This window comes from Coccinella septempunctata, chromosome 1, assembly GCF_907165205.1.
Source record: "Coccinella septempunctata chromosome 1, icCocSept1.1, whole genome shotgun sequence".
Lineage (NCBI taxonomy): Eukaryota > Metazoa > Arthropoda > Insecta > Coleoptera > Coccinellidae > Coccinella > Coccinella septempunctata.
Genome location: NC_058189.1, coordinates 61,859,643 through 61,882,574, shown reverse-complemented (window position 1 = coordinate 61,882,574; position 22,932 = coordinate 61,859,643). Strand labels below are relative to the sequence as shown.

Here is a 22,932-nt window from a genome sequence, read left to right as displayed (position 1 = left end):
GGGGATCTCCTGAACTATAAGAGCTAGAAGAAAACGGATGACATATTTCCTAGCTCTATTTCAGAGAATTTTGAGAAACGTAGCCTCCTACGATTTGTCGGTTCTGAGTTATTAGCAAAAAATAATATTTTGAAGATTTCGTAAAGTTTTTATAACTTTTTCATTTTTGAAGTTACAGATTTGAATCTTGAACTCCTTAGGCACTTTTATACTTTAGATTTACTGACAAAAGATTTTTTTCGATTCAGAAATAAATTCAAAAAAAGTTTTCATTTAAAAAACGGAAGTTCGCCGAATGATTCGAAATAAAAAAATATTTTGAGCTCGTCAGGAAAAGTGCCTATAGAAGGTTCAAGTTTCAGATCTGTAACTACAAAGACGAAAAAGTTATGAGAACTTTTCGAAATCGTCAAAATCTCATTTTTTGCTTATAACTCAAAAACAAAGAATCGTAGGAGGCTACGGTTTTCACCATTCTTTGTTTCTGTGAAAAGGAGCTCGGAAATGTGTCATCCATTTTCTCCTCAGTAGACATCGAATTTTGTCCACCCTGTATTCTAAGTTTCTTCAGAATGACTTCCATTATAATCGAAATTAGTATTTTTTTTTTATTGAAAATTTAATTCAAATCTCACCCACTATTGATTCGGGATTTTCAGCACTTTCGCCAATTTGCAATCAGAGTTATCTATCATCGTATCATTAGATAACTATCTAATATATAAAATTCTCGTGTCATAGTTTTCGTTACCGTACTCCTCCGAAACGGCTTGACCGATTTTGATGAAATTTTTTGTGCTTATCCGGTATCTATGAGAATCGGCCAACATCTATTTTTCATCCCCCTAAATGTTAGGGGTAGTCCACCCCTAAATTTTTTATTTCATTTTTTGGACAAAATTTTTAATTTCTATTTTTTTATGATACAACATACAAAAATACATACAATCCTCAATTTTCACCCTTCTACGATCAACCCTTATTTTTTAATAGCCATTTTAGTAATTTAATCATTAGGAAATTATTTATATGGCAAAACAACGTTTGCCGGGTCAGCTATCTATGAGAATCGGCCAACATCTATTTTTCATCCCCCTAAATGTTAGGGGTAGTCCACCCCTAAATTTTTTTTTGTATTTTTTAGACAAAATTTTTAATTTCTATTTTTTTATGATACAACATACAAAAATACATACAATCCTCAATTTTCACCCTTCTACGATCAACCCTTATTTTTTAATAGCCATTTTAGTAATTTAATCATTAGGAAATTATTTATATGGCAAAACAACGTTTGCCGGGTCAGCTATCTATGAGAATCGGCCAACATCTATTTTTCATCCCCCTAAATGTTAGGGGTAGTCCACCCCTAAATTTTTTTTTATTTTTTAGACAAAATTTTTAATTTCTATTTTTTTATGATACAACATGGAAATTATTTATATGGCAAAACAACGTTTGCCGGGTCAGCTAGTCTACTAATAATTATGTATGTAATCACTTATAATGTGTCCTGTTTTTCATAGTAATTTAGAAAGCTATCTAGAACCAGAAAGTTTATAGTAATTAGAGTAAATGTAGGAGCTTGATATTTCACAGACAATATTTTTGTTGTTTGACACATTTTGGGAACCTTCCAAATCAATTTTGTCATTTTCATACGTCCCTCAGAATTACCTGAGCAAAACATTATCAACAAAATGACTTAAATGAAAAAAAATTCAATTTGTTAGATATTTCCGTAACTGAAGCAAATCTCTGTAAATACTAATATTGCCCATATCAGAAAACAATTTTGCTCATTTTCAACTCACGGCAAACAAGAAATAATCTGAATTCTAGAACTTTGCCCTAATCGAAATCGGGATAAATCCACAAATAAGGCATTCATGAAATCGTTATTGGACTGCCTCGCAAAGCAAACGCAATTGGAATTTAACCGGAAATTCAGATTGGGTCTGATATTATTTATGTTTATTTCCTTCAGGGTTCGCGGTAGATGTTGGAATAATGAATGAATTTGAATCACGAACAATATAGATAATGGTTACAAGTAAAATATTTTTCCTGCAGGAATGAGAATTTATTATTTTTGCAATATGATATATGATATCCTTCTGGTATATTTATGGGTACATTGAAAGCCTTTATTCAGTTGAAAATGAAACGAGGAAGAGAATACAAAATCATTGATAGAATTCGTTGAGAAAATTGATAAAAAATCGAACCATTTACCTCTAGAGCTGACTCGTGGAATCTATGAGTTGATCGAATATTATAATTACCGTATCACGTTCATGAATATTCATATAACTCCCATGCAAATCAGTCAATAGGAAAAGGATTTGTATAGGGATGAAACACTTCCTGATTAATTTTACCCCACAAAAGCTAGAGGGATTTATCTTTTCAGGTGGAAACAAGCCAGCCCGTTTTTAAGTCCTTCTGCCTTTATGTAGTGGTGGAGAACAGTAACGCATTAAGTAATGTGATTATATGTATGCTTATCGCAAAAACAATGGATTCTGATACGCAGTTACCTTGTGGTTGCATTACGTTAATACGTTATATGAGAGGTTCTTCAGTGATTATGGATGCGATATTATATATGTGCATTAATGTGTAATTATCTTCGAACGTAATGCTTTAATGCTTCTAGATTGAAACATTCGCTAATCTGTTAGAAAAGTGACGAGTGAAGCAATGTCCATCGAAGAAGGGATATACGCGTAGAAACATATAATTTAAAAATATATTCTCAAAATTCAAACTACGAACACCTGAGCAAAGTTGAGTACTAAACTGTTCAATAAACTGAATGTTTTAGATGATTGAACATACCTGAGTTACAGCAGGATTATATACATTACTTTGATTTCTTATATTTCGAAAACCGAATGATTGATTTCGAGATGCGTCTTTCAAATGAATTCCAGAATAATAATGAAAAGATCTAGTCCACAGAATCCACCTGCGCCAACATAGAATCATTCACGAGGATGTATTGATATCTAGTTAGCTTAGACCAGTTCCATGCATAAAAAAATATTGCGTTACCATAGCAACGAACAATAACTCGTTAGAAGTGTCAGTGTGAAGTTTGAGGTCAAAGAAGTAAACCAGAGTTACGCAATAAATTTAAAAAAAGATGTTCACCGATATTGTGAAAATCGAAAAATTGAAGTATCGAGCCATTATCAAGTACCAGTATTTGAAAGGATTAAGGGGTAAGCAGATTCACTAAGACATGCTTAATATCCTTCGCATGCGACCGTAAAAAATTGGACTGCAAGCTTCAAAAGAGTTAAATTTTCCTTTGAAGATGATGACCCATCGAGAAGGCCAGTTTCTGTGTTACTCCCCGAAAATATCGATGCATTTCATGACATGATTTTATCACACCGTCGAATTGGGCTAAAACGGATATCTGAAGCACTGAATATTGCATACGAATCCGTTCATCATATAGTTCACGTCAATTTGGACATGAGAAAAATTGCTGCAAAATGGATCCCCAAATGTTTGAATGTTGACCAAAAGCCTGCAAGGGTAGAAGCAACGCGTTCGATCTGTGCTCGATTTGAAAACGATGTAGACTTCTTAAATCGAATTGTTACTATGGAAGAGACTTGGGTACATTTCTACGATCCAGAAACAAAGCAACATTCGATGGAATGGTGACGCTCTGGTTCTCCAAGACCTAAGAAGTTTCGTGTCCTAAAATCTGATTGAAAAGTTCTTGCTTCAGTTTTTTGGGATTGCCATGGAGTAATCATGATTGATTTTTTGGATAAGGGTAGAACAATAGATTACTATTCAACATTACTGACCACTCTACGGGAAAAAATCAAAGAGAAAAGACGCGGAAAGCTATCCAAAGGTGTTTTGTTTTTGCCTGACAACGCCCCTGCACACAAATCTCATGTTGCCATGCAAAAAATTCGTGATTTAGGGTTTGAATTTCTAAAACGCCCCCCTTATTCACCAGGTTTGGCTCCATCCGACTATCATCTCTTTCCTCAACTGAAAAAAGTTTAAAAGGTCGTAAATTTTCTTCCAACGAGAAGGTAATAAAAGCTGTTAAGATCTGGTTTGCAGAGCAAGAAGAAACGTTTTTTTTTGAAAGGTCTAGAGACGTTGTAGGTTCGCTGTAATAAATGTATCCAATTAAGAGGAGAATATGTTGAGTAATAAAATATTTTGACCTTGAAATTTTGTTTGGTTCTACAGTAGGCTAAGAATTTTCCAATATATCCTCGTATTCCTCCACCCAACGAACTCTAAAACATCCCTTTCCTTCCAGGTGAAACGGAGCATCATGCTGAAGATGGCGGACGCCTGCCAGGAGCATTCGAACCGCAGCTTTCACGAAATGTACGTGCAAAGACACAACAACGTCTCGATATTGTATGCAGACATCGTGAACTTCACCCCACTTTCCGAGCAACTTTCAGCGTCCGACCTAGTTAAAACTTTGAACGAGCTCTTCGGGAGGTTTGATCAGATAGCGCAGGTGAGTAGGTACGCGGCACCCCTAAACGGATTTCTAGATCTGGATATGCTACCCTCGAGTGGGCCATAAGTCGAAACACTTACTCGGCGATATCGAATCAGGGATGGGGGAGGTTTCCTTGTGATTTGATTTGGGTGGGTGGAAAGTTTTCAAGTTGGTATCGAAGGTTACACTCAACATAAATCACGATCACCAATTTTTTTCAAATGATTTCTGCCGTTGTTCACCAAATTTTGATATACAGGGTGTTCCAAAACTAGTGAATCAATCGTCACACCACGATAGAGTAGACCAAATATTATCGAATGACACCAACATTATAGTTCAACGAAAATGTACCGTTTCCAAAATAATCAGAATTTTATTAAAATACCCAAAGTTGTCGATTTTCAAACTACTTTTCTTAATCACAGGGCCAGTTTGTGAAAAAGGATATCGATTTTAAATTATATGGAACTAAGATTATTGTTTTATCTCCCCTAATTGAAATTATTTTAAGTAGTTAATCGATAACCTAAGTAAATGTAAATTAAAACAAGTGTTTTTTTTACATGATTTTTATTACTAAGAATAAACCCCCTCTATAGGGGGGATAATATGGGAGAGAAACGGTATCCTTAAAATCGCAAATTGGCCTTGTGATTGAAAAAATAGTTCGAAAATCGGCAACTTTAGGTTAGGTTTTTTCAGAAACGGTATACTAACTAATGTTAGTGTCTTTCGATAGTATTTGATCTACTCTATCGTGGTGTGACGTTTGATTCACTAGTTTTGGGGCAGCCTGTATACTGAGTAACATAGAAAACAGAACACCGAGACTTTATGACTTCATTAGGTATTTCTAGATATACCTACCGGGTGTTCCTTAATTGGAGGTACAAACGAAAAAGGAAAATTCCTTGAGTAATTTCAAGAAAAAAAGGCCCATTAACATGGCTTCATAAACGTTTCGTTTTCGAGCTACAGGGTGTTGATGTTGGAATTTTTGGATTGGTATGAAAACTCATTCATTATTATTAGAAATACATAGTTTAATTTGATATTTCAAAACTAAGGATGAATTTATTCACCACAGCTTACTAACTGAATATTTTATGACAATTTGGGTTTTTCTGAGAATTTCGAGAGAATTGTTCGAAACTTTTTTCTCGAAATCGGTAGCAAATATAACAAAGCTATAAGAGACCATAAAGTTTAGTAAAACCGCAAAGTATCTTTTTACATTTTTCAACATTAACAGTAGCTCACTAGAATTAAGTTCTGGGGAAAATAGGGGACAGTGTTCCAGAAAAAATATCACCCTGTAGATTTGCTATCGAAATTGGCACATCACATGGTGTGAACTATCAATTATAATATTTATGCCAAATTTCAGTTGAATATCTTGTGGAGTGTAGATACTATAAGAAAAAAACACTTGAAAAAATTCTAACTTTAACACCCTGTATCTCGTAAACGAATAGTTTACGATCCCATGTTTATGAAACATTTTTCTTGAAATTACTTAAGGAATCTCCTCTTTTCGTTTGTTCCTCCAATTTAGGAACACCATGTATATTCGTTTACGTTAGGTTAAAGAGCGATCAGTTTTTCAACTACGAGTATATCTACAGAGTGGTTTTTATGTTCAAACATAAATAACAAACTCTATAGCGTCTGTTCTCACAAAAACAGTAAGTAAGCGATAATAATTGTGTTTTAATACATAGTTACAATTCTGATTTGAACCACTTAAAATACGTAATGGGGAGTTATCTTTTATGTCAAAAAGAGGAAGACGTTTAAATTATCATCAGGTCAGCTAGTTTGATGATTTGCAGATTGTGGGCGATGGGCAGAACTGTTTATCGACGGATCAGAAGTTTTGATCAGGTCCATACCGTACTCAGTTTGTGCTACCTCTCACTCCTAGTCTGGGCACCAATAAGTGATCTAGTGATCGACTGGCTTAGTGCAGAGAACGGCTAAACTGGTCCTTTGCCTGCTTCGTTTCATAACACATCGTGGAGGTCCAAGATCTTGGACTATTTCCATTTTCCAGTCGATATATTCTTCAACCCTTATTATCTGAATAATTTCAAATATTCATTTCTCAATTTCACATTGAAACTTATTTTTCGACTGAAATTTTGAGAATACTTTTCGATATCCACAATTATACAGGCTGAGTCTTTTGACTCTTGCAAATATTTCAACAGTAGATTTTTGAATTAAAAAAAAACACTTACCTATTTTATTTCACCATTTTTCTCTATTTAAAAAATACAGGTTGTTGAAAAACCTTAAAAAAATATTATTATTAGTTCTATCTCACAAACGGTTTCATCGAATGAAACGAATTTCGGAATATAGTTTTTGATTTATTTGATAAATCTTTTTCGAAGAGAAGATATCACCCACGTCTTCCAGTTTGTTCATGACCATTACGTATCATAAAAATACCAAAAATTCAAAGAACCCAAATTAAGTTGGACGCTATCTGATGAATATTTAAACGTTTTGTAAAATAAAAGTATTCCTCATATTTTCTCGTATAATAGGCTGTTTTAGAGTAATTTGATGTTCAAAAATTAAAAATTATCTGTGAAATTTGAAAAATTGGGTACTTTGGCTGAATACAACTCTGTTTGAAAGATCCACAGGTGTGTGGTGTCACAGATTTAGCTAGTTATCCTGAAGGTAATTTTGTGTTTCCAGGGGTGGCACAGCTCATTATGAAAACTTAAAATGGCTAAATATTTCTATCAGTGCAGAATCGGAAAAAAGTGTATAGGAAAAAAGAGTTTCTTTTGACCTCAAGAATCTACTGTTGAAATATTTATACGAGAATACGAGAGGAAGCTGAAGACAGCCATGGAAAAAAAAATTTCGTGCAAGTTTTTCTCGAATTTTTTTCCTTTATCAGCAACAAACAACTTGTGTAAATTTTACCGCATACAGGACGAAGAAAAAGCATCGTTCAATCACAAAACGTCAGTATGATTTGTTGCGTTTCCCTCACGAATGAATAGAATTCTGCCGTTAACATACCGGCCGAATTTCATTTCCCGTCGTAAAAGTGAAACGCGGCAATGAAAAGTTTTTGTGCGAAAATAGAATTTTCACCGTTGTTGACCCACGTCCTTCGTTTCGAATCGAAATAGATTCACCGGTTTCCTGTTTATGACCCGGGATATATCAACTTGAACCCCGAGAGGAAAAATAAACCGGAGGGCAACCAACAGATGAAATTGTAAACACATATCTGTATACGGAGATCTGAGCACTGCAACTTTCAGATTTCTTGCGGGTGATTCCCAAAGTAAATAGTTGGAAGTTCCGGAGTGGTTTTGTGGGGCTGGAAGCTGGAAGTTCCTGAATTCTATATGTATCTTGGCTCATTGAGGATTGCCGAAGTGTATTTGGTTAGTTCTTATGTAGATTAGAGGTGCATTCCACTTCAGATATTCAAACTATGTATCCATCTAGGAATGCCCCATTCTAATAGCCGTATGCACCGTTTTATTGAACAAATATTAAGCTCTTAAACCACGTTTATGTTAGGCCTAAAATAAATTTCGAAATCTATTCACTTTAGGCCTAAAATGTTTCCATAAGAATGTAGGCTACCCACTAGAGTATCCAGCAAGTTTCAAGCCATATCATCTGCAAAAATTGTGTCATTGGCTTTTTTGAAGGTCATTTTCGAACTTGACAGCAAAAGTCGAACCATAATGTCACAATTTAAAAACAATAAATATAATCCAAAGATTAATATTAAAATAAATGACGAAGAAATAGAATGAAAAAGTGGAGTTAAGCATCTTGGAATAAGAATGGATAAAAACTCAACTATGAGAAGACATATAGGCAGCAATAAAAACGAGGAGAATCAATGGATATCTTTATACCCCCTCATGAAATGGAAGAGCGAACTGGACCAAGAAGTAAAAATCAGACTTTACAAAACTAGACTGACTGTGACATTAGAAAGTGTAATAATGAATACACAACATGTCTTTTAGAAAAGCTCTTGACGCAAAGTGGTATATAAGAAACAAAGAGATCAAGCAGTTGACAGAAACCACTAGAACCAAAGAATACATACATAACTGAACTGGTAAACAGCCTATGAAAGAGTGGAAAGCCATAAAAACAGTAGTATAACTGAAAGTGTACACTACGACGAAAACTAAGAAACAAGAGACCAGGCTGAAAGAAAAACAGGAAGAAAAAATTGGACGAGAATAATCTAAAATGAAAGTGGAGAAACGACAGAAAACGATGTAGAAAACAGCAGCAGGAGAACCACATAGGACAGTAATGGGATACCCTGATTTTAGACAGATGAGAAATAGGACGGATTTTGGGGGTTCCAACCCCTTGCTTATTTTAACCCAAAAAATCGAGATTTTCATAATCGAGTTTTTATGCTAGGGTGAGAGCCTTGGCAATGATGATTATAGAACTGGAGATCTCAATTAGATCTAAGGAATATAACAGGAGATATCGCGCGCAGATTGAAATTTGCAATTTTTGAAAAATGACATTTCGAAGATGAAAATCTAAACAAAGATAGATAGGCTTCCGTAAATGCTTGCAATAGATTCATAGTGTTCGAAACCCTATATTATCATACCAAAATTTGAAATATCTGGCCCTGTTTAGGAGAATATAATTTTTTTGTTTTTCCACTTTTCATTTTCGAGTTGACTTCGAAAAGCTCTCTGGAGTGCAATTCTCTATTAAATCATCAACTGTTTAGTTTGGTGGATTCAACAAAGTAGTACACTCCATATCCTAAGACAGTAATAGAACATCCTGATTTTCAGGCAGAAGAGCAAATAAGTCATTTTAGGGGGGTCTAACCCCTTGCTCATTTTTGACCCAAAAAATCGAGATTTTCGAAAATGAGTTTTTGTGCTAGGATAAAAGCCTTATCAACGCTGATTACGAAGCCGGAAATCCCAATTGGATCAGACGAATATATCAGGAGATATCGCAGATTGAAATTTGCAATTTTTGAAAAATGCCATTTTCAAGATGAAAATCTAAAGGGAGGGAGATAAGTTTTCGGGAATGCTTGCAATAGATTCAGCGTATTCGAAAACCTATATTTTCATATACAACTTTCAGATATCTTACTCTGTTTAGAAAGAAATCGAATTTATTGTTTGTCCATTTTTCTTTTTGGGAATTTTTCGATGGTCAACTTGCGAGTAGTTTTTCTTCCAGGAAAATTATCGTAGATCCAAATATGATACATATTCTGGTAGAGCAACTCGTCCAGTATTAAATCTGAGAATTTTATTCTTTTTGGCAGAACCATTCGGTCTTGACGAATTCTCAGGTGAAATTTGCACTTTTTTGAAAATGCCATTTCCACGATGAAATCTAAATGAAAGGAGGTAGGCTTTCGAAATGGCTCGCAATATCAGCGTGTTCGAAAATTTATATTTTCATACCAAAATTTCAAATATCTGGCCCAGTTTGGCAGAAATTAATTTTTTTTGTTTTTCCAATTTTCATTTTCGAATTGACTTCGAAAAGCTGTCTGGAGTGCAATTCCCTATTGAATTATGAACTTTTTTATGTTCTGATTTCAGAACAAAACAACTTCTACGCCCACCATATCCTAGGATATTAATAGAATACCCTAATTTTTAGACAGATGAGCAAATAGGTCATTTTTAGGTCTATGAGTCTAACCTATTGCTCATTTTTGACCCAAAAACACGAGATTTTCGAAATCAATTTTTCATGCCTTGGTGGAGGCCTTGGCAACGCTGATTATAGAACCGGAGATCCCAATTTGATCAAACGAATATAACAGGAGATATAGCAAATTGATATTTGGATATTTGGAGTTTTTGAAGAATGCCATTTCGAAGACGAAAATCTAAACGAAGAGAGATAGGCAACCGGAAATGCTTGAAATAGGTTAAGCGCATTTGAAAACCTATATTTTTATACCACACTTCCTCATATCTGACATTGTTTACGAGTAAATCGATTTTTTTTTCAATTTTCCATTTTCCAATTCACTTTGAAGTGCAATTCTCTATAGAATAGGGAATAATCCTTCTGACGATAATGATGTAATTTTTATGAAATATCTTTAAAACACATTTTGAAATAACCATTTGAACCGTTTCCAAAAAAAAAATATTTTGAGTACTAAATAATGAAAAATAAAAATGGGTATTTGAAATTTAAAGCGTTTCGTTTCTATTGCACAGTTGGTAACATCAACTGAAATATGCCTTGATAATAAAGGACAACAAATACACTATCTTGATGAGGTAGACCAAGATGGCTGTCTATGAAGTCTGCGACGAACGAGGAAGGTCATAAAATTTTATGGGTTTTTATGGAGGGTTGCTGTTGAGGCTAGCCAGTGAGTACGCACCTTATGATGGCTGTAAATCAACAGCTGTTATTTTATAAAGAAGCCGTTGTTCTTTCTATATTCTAGTAGGCGCTGTTGCCAAACCGTAAACTAGAAACGAAGCGATTTAAATTTTAAAACCTCATATTTGAAGAATGATTTCGAATAGTTTTCGTGGTACATTAGAAACTTTCATGAATTAAACTCATAGTTATTCAGTTTAAACTTGCATATGCTGTGATTACCCAAATTGATGAGAATTCCCCATTATTAACTGTTTTCTGGAATCTGCAAAACAACTTCTTCGTCCTTCATATCCTAAGACATTAATAAAACAACCTGCTTTTTAGGTAGAGGTGCAAGATCAAAGATCATTTCAGGGGGAGTCTAACACCTTGCTCATTTTTGACACAAAAAATCAAGATTTTCGATATTGCTTCGGTAGAAATCTTGGCAACGCTGATCATAGAACCGGAGAACCGGTTTTCCACAGAAGCAACCGACAAAATTTTCCTCTTAACCCTCGTATCAGTCTGTGAAAGGGCAAAACGGATTTTCTCCAAAAGTAAAATAATTGACGGCCTTATATGTACATATATCGCCCTGGCTTCGAAATACTGCGTTCATTCCGCGATATTTCTCCGGTAAAGTCGTCCTGCGAACCACGAGTATACAGACCGCTGCTGCCGCGATTGATGTGACAGCTCCATCCGTAAAAATTATTCGGGCACATGGGGGAATGTTTCGGATTCGCTTCATTTGACATTAGACGTTTCAGAGAATTCGATATATACGATAACGAGACCTATATTTCCTTCCGCGCAGTCATTTTTTCCCGGCAACAAGCACGATATTTGATCGTTCCGATTCGATTTGAGTGCGATGTCTGTTCATCCTCCCGAAAATATTGAGGTTGGCCTTGGTACAAGAATCGATTGATTAGGTCCTGATGCGGTTAAATTTCGATCTTGATGGGTAGAAGTGGATTATCAGTGGTAAAAATAAATGGAGAAAAAACTAATTGAAAATAGTGTCATCCTCAAAACTAACTGTTTCAGGATATACAAGGTGTTTAATGAATTCTGCAGGATTTTGATCTCTGGGTTATTTTGAGTCGGAAAGCTCTCGTAGACCTTTGCTTGGAAATGCTTCGTTTCCAAGATTATATTGTGTTATCATTGAGTATTAAACTCAAAATACTCAATGGTGTTATTCTGAATTTTAAATGGAATACCCTATATATTTTTACATTTTTGAATTCCTTGTTAAATTTGAATATAAGTTTGATAACACAACTATGTCTGAATTCTCAACAGTTTTCGAGTAATTTCCCTTTTTATTAATATTTTGACAGTTTGAGGTACTTACATAAAGGACTATAGCTCAGTCCCTATTCTATGTAATTGATTCAAATTTGGATTGTGTCTAGTCAATAAATGAAACACTAAAAATTTTTTTTGTGAATAACCATATTATATACAGGGTCCAAGAAAACGTAGATCCATTATCAAAACAGAAATTCATCAAAATCTTCATTTTTGAAATGGCAACCCATATTTTTTTTTCTGTTAATTATTTGAAAATTTTTTGTTTGTTTTTAGTTGTTTCAAATAATGAACAGAAAAAAATACGGGTTGCCATTCAAAAAATGAAAATTTTGGTGAGTATCTGTTTTGATGATGCATCTACGTTTTCGTGGACCCTGTATATAATATGGTTATTTAAAGAAAATTTTCAGTGAATCATTTATTGACAAGACACAGTCCAAATTTGAATCAATTACATATAGAATAGGGACGGAGCTGTAGTCTTTTATGTAAGTAGGTACCTCAAACTGTCAAAGTATTTAAAAAGTCAAATTACTCGAGAACCGTTGAGAATTCAGACATAATTATGTCATCAAACTCATATTCAAATTCAACAAGGAACAAGAAGGAATTCAAAAATGTAAAAACATATAGGATGTTCCATTCAAAATTCAAAAAGGTGATTCTGGTGATGTGGGGAACTATAGACCAGTAACAAAAAAGCTCCTATATTCCGAAAATTTTAGATACGTTAATAACTAATAAAATGACACCAATACTCAAACATATTTTTATTGAAGAGCAACACGGATTTATTGCCGGTAGATCGGTTACAACAAATTTGCTATGTTTCATAGACTTGATACAGTCAGCATTCGTCGAGAAGGCACAAGTTGATGTAGTCTACACCGACTTTGCCAAGGCTTTTGATAGGGTACCTCATTGGCTTCTCATTGCCAAGCTCAGAGCTTTGGGCTTCAGGTCACCCCTAATCGAGTGGATTTCAGATCGTTTAATTGGGTTGACACAGTTCGTAAAGATTTCTGATGTTTTTTCGGAAGGTATTGAAGTAATTTCAGGCGTCCCGCAAGGATCACCTTTGTCGCCTCTTTTATTCTTGTGCTTCATCAATGACATAAAATCGGTCATAAAATTTTGTCACTTTCTTCTGTTTGCGGATGACATGAAACTGTTTCGGCTTATAAGATCAATAACTGATTGCCTGTTACTTCAGAGAGATGTCGAAAACGTTTTGGAATGGTGCGTACAAAATGAGTTAGAAATTAATGTGGAGAAGTGTCAGACTATGCGATTTTCCCGGTCTAATTCGGTGGTCTTGTTTGATTATTCAGTAAATGCGTGTATATTAAAGTCGGTTAGCACAGTGAGGGATCTTGGGGTATTGCTAGATACAAATTTGAGTTTTATAGAGCACATAAATTACGTATCATCAAAAGCTTTAAGAATGCTAGGCTTCATTAAAAGACATATGACTTTAATGTCTCTTCTATTAAGACAATGTACATAGCTCATGTGAGAAGCATTGTTGAATATTCATGTGTGATATGGTCACCTCACTATGCAGTGCATATACAAGCCATTGAAAGGGTCCAGAATAAATTTTTGAAATGGATAGGATACAAATGGGGATTAACCATTGATACTATTCATTATGAGGACATTCGAGATAAATTATCCCTTACATCCCTTCAAACGAGACGTCATAACTTTGAAATAATGCTGGTTTACAAGATTTTGCACAATTACATCGATTGCCCATATCTACTACAGAGGATACATTTAAACGTTCCTCAGAGAAGTCTCAGAACTTGGGAACAATTTAACATAAAGTTTTGCCGAACCAATTATTTGATGAATAATCCTCTTGATAGAGCATTGCGGGCTGCTGGTTCGGTGGAGATAGATCTTTTTCATGTTTCAATTTTTCAACTGAAGAATTATTTTAGGAATCTTGAGAGTTTTCACTGATTTTTGTACATTTCTTCTGGTTGATATTGTTGTAGGTTCATTGTAAATATGTAAAATGGCTAGTCCGTATATAATTAAATAAATAAATAAATAAATAAATAAATAAATAACGAAGTTGATAGCTGTACAGAAGAAACGAAACACTTTGTATAGTTCTAAATAATAAATTTTTTCAGGTGATGCTCTACTTAAAAAGAGGAAAATTTATTTGAAACTCTTTTATGTAAAGTTAATAGAATTAGAGTAATTGACCGCTGCCCCATGGCGCGGACACCCTGTATGATTTCCAAATAAATAACAAATTCCAGATGTTCTTGAAAGAGTTCGGCAAACCATGAGGAGATGACTGGACTATTGGGAATTAAAAAACTTTTTGATGTAATAAAATTCATTGCACGATGGCTCTTATAGAGAATTTTTTTTCAAACAAACGGTTTTCAATTTTTTACTGAAATGTGGCGCATCCTATAGAAAAAATTCTTATACTCCCCTTGTTCTCAATTGAATAAGGACAATTTTGGAAAAAGGCGCTACGTACTTTTTTTTAATTTGTTATTCATTTGGTCTACATTGGACGCCCTCCCTATATCTTGGAAACAAAGCATTTCCGGACAAATGCCTAAAGGACTTCTCCGACTCCAAATTCAGAGAACAGCATCCTGAACTTATTTGCAATGTTCATGAAACACCCTGTATAAGGTGGTCCTGAACATTGTACCATAAGGATGTTCTTTTCATCTAAAACCATTTGACTCCGTTAGTATCTTAATTTCTTAGTAATCTATAGATGGTGAAGGAGACTTCTTATAAATGCTGATTTCATCAACCCAGAATCCTCCAATTCCTTCGATGCTGATTGCACTTAGTCCTGTTCTTGCTTTCAGGATAACCAGTGTATGCGTATCAAAATCCTTGGAGACTGTTATTACTGTGTGTCCGGTTTGCCAGTGTCAAGGCCAAATCACGCCTACAACTGCGTCAACATGGGTTTGCAGATGATTGAGGCCATTCGGTAAGTGAATAAACAAAGTTCCACTTATTCAACATTCTGGCATAATCACGGTCTTATTTTCAGTAAACAGTAGTTATGTAACAAAGATATTATTGAGTCAATTATAATATTCAAATTAAACGTCTATGTATTTGAAATTATTATGCGCAAACATTCAGAAAGTATTTATGGAAGAAACCTGCAGCATACAAACCTCCCCCCCAAATGAGGGAAAAACCCCTTCACTCACCTAATTTGTAAATAATGTATGGAACAGTAAATCTTTTTTAATTTTAATCCTACGGTTAAGCGGCGGTGGTGGAATTACGAATTACAGGACACTCTGAAATCTTTTACAGGGTGATTCACCTCGTTCCAATTAGACGTTCACGAAACACAAATCATAATTTTGTGCTGAAAATATGGGGTTTTAAAAAATGGAACATTCTCCCAGTTTAGCTTTGTATAGTTAAATGGCTAATTCACTGGCAATTTCGGCAGTAAATCCCATACCTTAGGTAAAAGCTCAACGTTGTATAGGTTAAAGGGATCCTTATGAAAAAAATAGTCAAAATGAGAGGTCGAACTTTCTGTAATATTTCTGCTGGAGGGTTTTTTTTCGAAAAAATCTTTACCATTTTTAATCGTGCCATTATGTAGTATTTTAACACTCTTTGCTGTTTAGTCCAAAAATGTACAGGTTGTTCATGAGAAGTTGAACAAATCGAAGTTCGAAATTACGTCACTTCTAGATTATCTATGGTCACTTGAGAGGCAAGCAAGCTATCTATGACGTTTATGATCGTAAAACTTCAAATTGTACCTGTCAATATTGTCAATAAACAGTTTTCTATCATACACCACTTCCATATCACCATTGAAAGAAAAATAATATTTTCGGACATTTTCTCAAAAAATTGATGAGGATTTATGATCACCAACAGAAATTACAATAACATGAACCTAACCAACACTTGTGTTGTTTGTCCTGTCAGCTGATCCGAAATGCCCCATGGTTTCTTAAATACTGATTCACAGATCACCTACCTAAGAACCCACATTGTGTTTACATACTAAATTTGTATATCTAATAGTTGGGGAGCCCAAGAGCTAAATTCGAGATTTACTCGAGCGTGTCAGATAAATATAAGGGGAGAGATACCCTGGATCCTGTAGAGTAACTCTACCAAAAATCAGACAAAAATTGTATAGAATTTTATTATCTACAACTTTCAATACTCACGGATAGCCCCACCAAGCAAACTGTCAGATTAATATGGATTTATTATCACAGACACGTAGGCATATACAATATCTTAATCTGACATGCTCGAGTAGGTACGTACTCCGGCACCGGTCGATTTTTTTTACGTCTTGGAAAACCGCTTTCCCCACCGCTGAAAGTGTATACATCATAGAACCTTTTTTTCTTTCTACCATTTAATCTTCAAAATCCACTAGGTCCCTACGACGCTCCCAATATACAGGGTTTTTTCAAAGGTTAGCCTTTTTTTGACACAAGATAGAACTCAAAATAAGTCGTTTAACCAAAAATTGTCCATATAAAATATTCAAGATGACTGAGATACAACCCCTAGAAGTTCGACAAAATTTCATTGAATTTCAAGTACGGGACTGTGGAAGGTGACTCTGGCATCGCAAAAACGAAACAATACATAAACATATGGCTGGACAATGAATGCTTCAGTACCAAGTTCATCGGATTAGAAGTAACAGGTCACTTTTGAGAGAATCATAATTGTTGTATCGTGCAATTTAGGTTGAAAAAAAATGTAGAAAATCGAGGCAGTTTCTTGAAAAGCTTATGTTAGTTATGTTTAAAAAGTGCTATGATGTTTCCCCATTTCATCCCATTTTTACGACGATTGTTGGAATGTTCGAACAAGAAGATTGTGATGCCATTGTAAAAAAATTCCTGAATAATTTAGACGAATTTTATTGGTGAGATATTGAAGTATTGTTCTCTTTTTTACACTTGTGTCCTAAGTCTCTTCTGTCAGTTGGTATCGAAATGAGCCATTTCATGAAATCGTGTAAGTTACTAAAAAATAATGAGAACAATTCGGCAATCCTATGTTTCCATTTTCATTACCACGTAAATATCGAACGAGCCAATAAACTAAACGAAACATGGTAGAATCAGGAGATAAGTTTTTTTTCTGTTGAAAAAAAAGCCTCACCTTCAAATACACCCTGTATAAGTAGATAAATCCTATTCATCATAAAGTGGGAACTGAAAACGTAAAATCAACACCGTGCATAGTTTGATTGGAAGGATTCTTCTGTGATGAATTACAAATCCAGCCTGTACGTTCCAGTTGTCCATTATGTAAGGGATCATATACTGCCAGAAGTTCGTGTAAGCGCAACCATAAAATTACGAAATTATGTTCGCGACATGTTAAATTCCACTTTTTACCCCCGTCAGCGTCGGCAGGAACCGAAAAAATATCAACTTCTCTTATAAACATGATTTATGTGCACTCCGAGCAAGAATTATTGCTCTTTCGTGGCAGGGGTTGAATCCGGCAAAATTTATCCAATTATAATTTGATTCGGAAAGTTTGCATTACGCAGATATTGTTTCGCAGAGAGTTCAGATCCAGAGAGTTGAGATCCTTGACCGTAGTAGACTACGAAGGTTGGCATCATATTACGAGTTGGAATGCGTCAAACCATAATTTTTTTGGAAGATAACATAATTATCTAATGAATATCTCGTAGGTAACATCAGTAGTATACAGAACTTACTTGATAAACTGTTTCACTGAAAGATATTACACATCGGAGCCAGGTTCCTTCGCCATTTTGCAACTTAGCCAAGGTGTCTTGAATCACTTCGAAGAAAATATGTTAAATTGATATCATTAATTTTCTCACCACTTATATCTTCTAAACTTTACAAGATAAAAATTCCGTTTATCGACACAAAAGACTTCTGCCTTTGTGAGTCCCCCAACACGTCCCTCCAATCTAAATATGTATCTCCTTTTGTTCTAGATTTAAATAACGATAAATCGTTTATGATATTCGAAAATTCCTTATAACTTCTTCATTTTACGAACGATTTCCATGAAATTTTTAAATCCTTTAATATTATCGTCATTCAATAAAGATGTACAATTTTCATTGAATTTCATAGATTTAAAGATACGACTTTCAAAGTTTTTTCTTATGGTGTTCTCATAACGTTTTGATGAACTATTGGAAAAATGCTATAGAATAAAACTTATTTTTCACTATCTCAACGAAGATCGACTATATGACTGGTTATCTGACGTCCATTTCAAAGAAAATATATCTTATGTTGAATAAAAATATTATTATTTATTTTCCAATCGGAAAATTCAATATGGCTGCCGTAAGAAAGAAGATATGAAAGTCGTACCTTGAAATCTAGGAAGCCGATTCCAAAAAAAATGGTGCAATTTGATTAAACGACGATAATATTGAAGGATTCAAAATTTTCATAGGAATCGTTCGTAAAAAAAAGATATAAACAATTTTAGAACATCGTATTTTTCATTCAGAACAAAAGAAGATATTAAGATTTGAGGGACGTCATGTTTGAATTTTTTTTTCGGACTCATGGGTTAAATTTTTTTTCCATGAATAAACATACTATCTAGGATGTATTGATATCTAGTAAGCCTAGGCCAGTCCCATGCATACAAAAATTGCGTTACCATAGCAACGAAAAATAACTCATTAGAAGTGTCAGTGTGAAGTTTGAGGTCAAAAAAGTAAACCAGATTTACGCAATGACTTGAAAGAAAGAAGATGTCCACCGAAATTGTGAAAATCGAAAAATTGGAGTATCGAGCCATCATCAAGTACCTGTATTTAAGGGTTACGAGGTAAGCAGATTTAGGAAGATATGCTTAATACCCTTAGTGATCAATGTCCTTCGTATGCGACCGTGAAAAATTGGACTTGAAGCTTCAAAAGAGGTATAAATTTTCCATTGAAGATGATGACCGATCGGGAAGGCCAGTTTCTGTGTCAGTCCCCGAAAATATCGTTGCAGTTCATGACATGATTTTATCAGACCGTCGAATTGGGCTGAAACGGATATCTGATGCACTGATATTTCATACGAACGCGTTCATCATATAGTTCACATCAATTTGAACATGAAAAAAATTGCTGCAAAATGGATCCCCAAATGTTTGAATGTTGACCAAAAGCGTGCAAGGGTAGAAGCATCGCGTTCGATCTGTGCTCGATTGGAAAACAATGTAGACTTTTTAATCCGAATTGTTACTATGGATGAGACTTGAGTACATTTCTACGATCCAGAAACAAAGCAACAATCGATGGAATGGTGACTTTCTGGTTCTCCAAGACCTAAGAAGTTTCGTGTCCAAAAATCTGCTGGAAAAGATCTTGCTTCAGATTTTTGGGATTCCATGGAGTAATCATGATTGATTTTTTGGATAAGGGTAGAACAATAACTGTAGATTACTCTTCGACATTACTGACCAGTCTACGGGAAAAATTAGAGAGAAAAGACGCGGAAAGCTATCCTAAGGTGTTTTGTATTTGCTGGACAACGCCCCTGCACACAAATCTCATGTTGTCATGCAAAAAATTTGTGATTTAGGGTTTGAATTACTAGAACACCCCCCTTATTCACCAGATTTGGCTCCAACCGACTATCATCTCTTTCCTCAACAGAAAAAAAGTTTAAAAAATCGTAAATTTTTCTTCCAACGAGGAGGTAATAGAAGCTGTAAAGGTCTGGTTTGCAGAGCGAGAAGAAACATCTTTTTTGAAAGGTGTAATAAATGTATCCAATTAAAAGGAGAATATGTTGAGTAATAAAATATATTCACATTGAAATTTTGTAGGCTAAAAATTTTTCAATATATCCTCGTACATTCCAGTCACCTGTTGTACAAATTACAATTTCCTGCTAATGAAATTTTGCGTATTTTGTTACAACTAGGTCGTAAAATTTATGGGTGGAAATCGAACTTTTTTTGGCTTATAACGGAAAGAATAATAGTTAAATAAATACTATTTAGGTATTTCATTCCTCTGACCCAACAAGAAGTAGCAAAAAAGCAAAACGACTAGAAAAATAATTAAATTTTCACTAGCGCATTCGCCAATTTGCACTGCATATAGTTTGAATATTTCATTTGATTACTGTTGAGAAACCTGACACTATACGAAGGGAAGTTGAATTAAATTCAACGAACTCTATGGTGATTTTTCATTCTATTCGAATTCAGAGTCTGATTTCTCAATTTCCAATGTTCCAAGTTTCGACTCCTTAGCCTAATTCATTCTCAGCTCGGAAATGACCATCCCTAGCATAAATTTCAATTTCAGATTCGTGAGGGAGGCCACTGGATTCAATGTCGATATGCGTATCGGTATCCATACCGGAAACGTACTCTGTGGAGTACTCGGACTCCGGAAATGGCAATTCGATGTCTGGAGCGATGACGTCACTCTTGCCAACCACATGGAATCCGGTGGAATTGCTGGGTGAGTTTTATTGATGACCGATTTTTATTGAACATTTAACCGGTTTGGGATGGCCGTAAATTTCAATGAAAATAATAAAACAAGCAGGATCATAGCATTTTGATGGTTTTCGATGCAGCTCGATACATAGAGTTTTGAATAAGTTGGCAACACTAGTAGTGAAGGATGAATAGTTTTTCAGTGTTTATCATCATAATTTTTGCCATACGGATCATTATCTATCCACATATCGTTTTATACTCTGTTGTTTTTTCGAGAATATTCCCCCATAACCTTCTCACACAATTTTTTTCATTTTTGCTGCATCTTGTAAATATTGTTAACGAAAATTTGTTGAGGGGAAATATTCGAAAAGAATTCTTAACTCACTAAGATTTATTATAGATTTCTTCAAGTATTTATTTTCAAATTCGAGTTTCCTGAGTGATTATATTCTCCTTTTCAGGAGAGTCCACATCACCAAATCAACCATGCTTCAGCTTGGGGACAAATTCGAAGTTGAACCTGGGAATGGTGGAAAAAGAGAGGCATATCTAGCTGATCACAAAATAGAAACATATCTCATTATACCCCCGAAAGTGAGTTAAAATTTATGTTTCAATATATAGATCATTCTGGAGTATAATCAATAAACTGAAGAAATTTTCTCTTCTACCTGAAAATGTTTTGCTCAAGTGAAACACGTAATCATTAATTAGTTTTGATGTGAAGATATTTGGAAAATTCAATATACAAGTTGATTTTTTCGAACAATTATTAACGCTCCAGATATTTTCTACACCATACACACAGCTGTTATTTTAAACTCGATAAAATGAGTAATCACCAAAATTATCGAGCTCATGAGGTGTGGTGACTTGCATGCTTAAACTCCCTATACACTCCCATTAGCACGGAAAAAATATCGATGGAAGAGATAAGTCATCATGTTTCATTTTGATAAAACACGAGGTTCTGCACAAATTAATCTCATGGGGAGCCAGAAGAACAATTTCATTTTCATGTTTCCAGAAGTGGGTGCAATTTCTGATGAATTTCTGAGTTCCAGATGATATTGCGAATACAGTTCGATACCCAATTAGGTATACTCTATTCACATTTATTTTAGCAGTCGGTTGGCCTTTTCTCAAGTTTTTGTAACTAGAACGGAGTAAGGTTTACACTCATGAAATGTCGTTAATGTCGTAACGCCGTTGCCACAACTAATATCAATTTTTATTACGAAAATGCCAAAAGTGATTGAAAAAAGTGACTGGAAGTGCTATTTAGAATAGGGAATTCTAACGATTTGTCAAAATCAGCTAAGCGTTCGTTACCGTGGGGCACACAAAGCTTTTTATTATCACTGTAAAGAGGCATTTCTGAGAAATTTATAGTCTTATCACTTTAATCTAACGTCGGGAAGAACATTTTTTCCAAAAACATGCACAAAACACAATACTCGACCAAAACAGCAAGCGAATCAATGGAGGGAAAAGCTTGTGTGCCCCACGGAAACGAACGCTTAGCTGATTTTGACAAATCGTTAGAGTTTTCTATTCAGGTCCGCTCATCAAATAGTTATACCCTGATATTCTAAAATGCACAATACGTCAGACGGTAGCGAACATATTCAATGTATAAGAGAATTTATATAATATCTCATCTGAATTTAAACGACTCATATTTGAGCTGAATATTTCCACAATCAGAAAGATCGCGAATGAAGAGGCTGATAAAGAATTTCCTTCTATTGGGAGACCCAAAAAAGTGGTGGCATTTGAAAATTTTATGTTTGAGTTTGAGTAATGCGAAAAGTTTACTGCAGGACTTTCGATGAATGTCATCGTAGAATGAGTTCCCGAAAATTGATTTTTTTATTTTTCATTTGACCTGTTCTATACATAAGACAATGTCTTAAGGTACCAATAAATACCTAATTATTATTTTTATTATTATTGTTTGTGGTTTGTTCTCGTTCCTTCCAGAATTCAGTAATTGATAACTTCTCGGTTTAAGGAGAAATAATAATAATAATAATTATTATTATTATATCAATGTATTAAGATGAACAGCCACAAATACGCGCCAGTTGTCCTGTTAATTGTTTATTCATGTGAAATTTTTGTTCAAAGGTAAAGTTCATGTTGACTTGAAACTTCCTTTCATTCCTTTTAGTTATATTGATGCAAGATGATTTTTGTTAAAGAATTTAACGTTCTTTTAATTCTTTCGGGAGATACCCATTCCCAACCACTGCATCATATGC

The 22,932-nt window shown here is 34.6% G+C and overlaps 2 protein-coding genes across 2 annotated transcripts in view; both read left to right on the top strand.

Annotated features, from left to right (window-relative positions):
* LOC123309063 (protein tramtrack, alpha isoform) overlaps nt 1-22,932 on the top strand; it is a 592,303-nt gene that overhangs the window by 194,602 nt on the left and 374,769 nt on the right. The gene's annotated exons all lie outside the window — the stretch shown is intronic.
* LOC123309201 (adenylate cyclase type 2) overlaps nt 1-22,932 on the top strand; it is a 142,443-nt gene that overhangs the window by 92,799 nt on the left and 26,712 nt on the right. The window contains exons 5-8 of the mRNA XM_044892188.1: nt 4,304-4,513; nt 15,061-15,188; nt 20,526-20,684; nt 21,130-21,262. Of these exons, the coding sequence (XP_044748123.1) occupies nt 4,304-4,513; nt 15,061-15,188; nt 20,526-20,684; nt 21,130-21,262 (630 nt within the window). The remainder of the gene's footprint in view (nt 1-4,303; nt 4,514-15,060; nt 15,189-20,525; nt 20,685-21,129; nt 21,263-22,932) is intronic.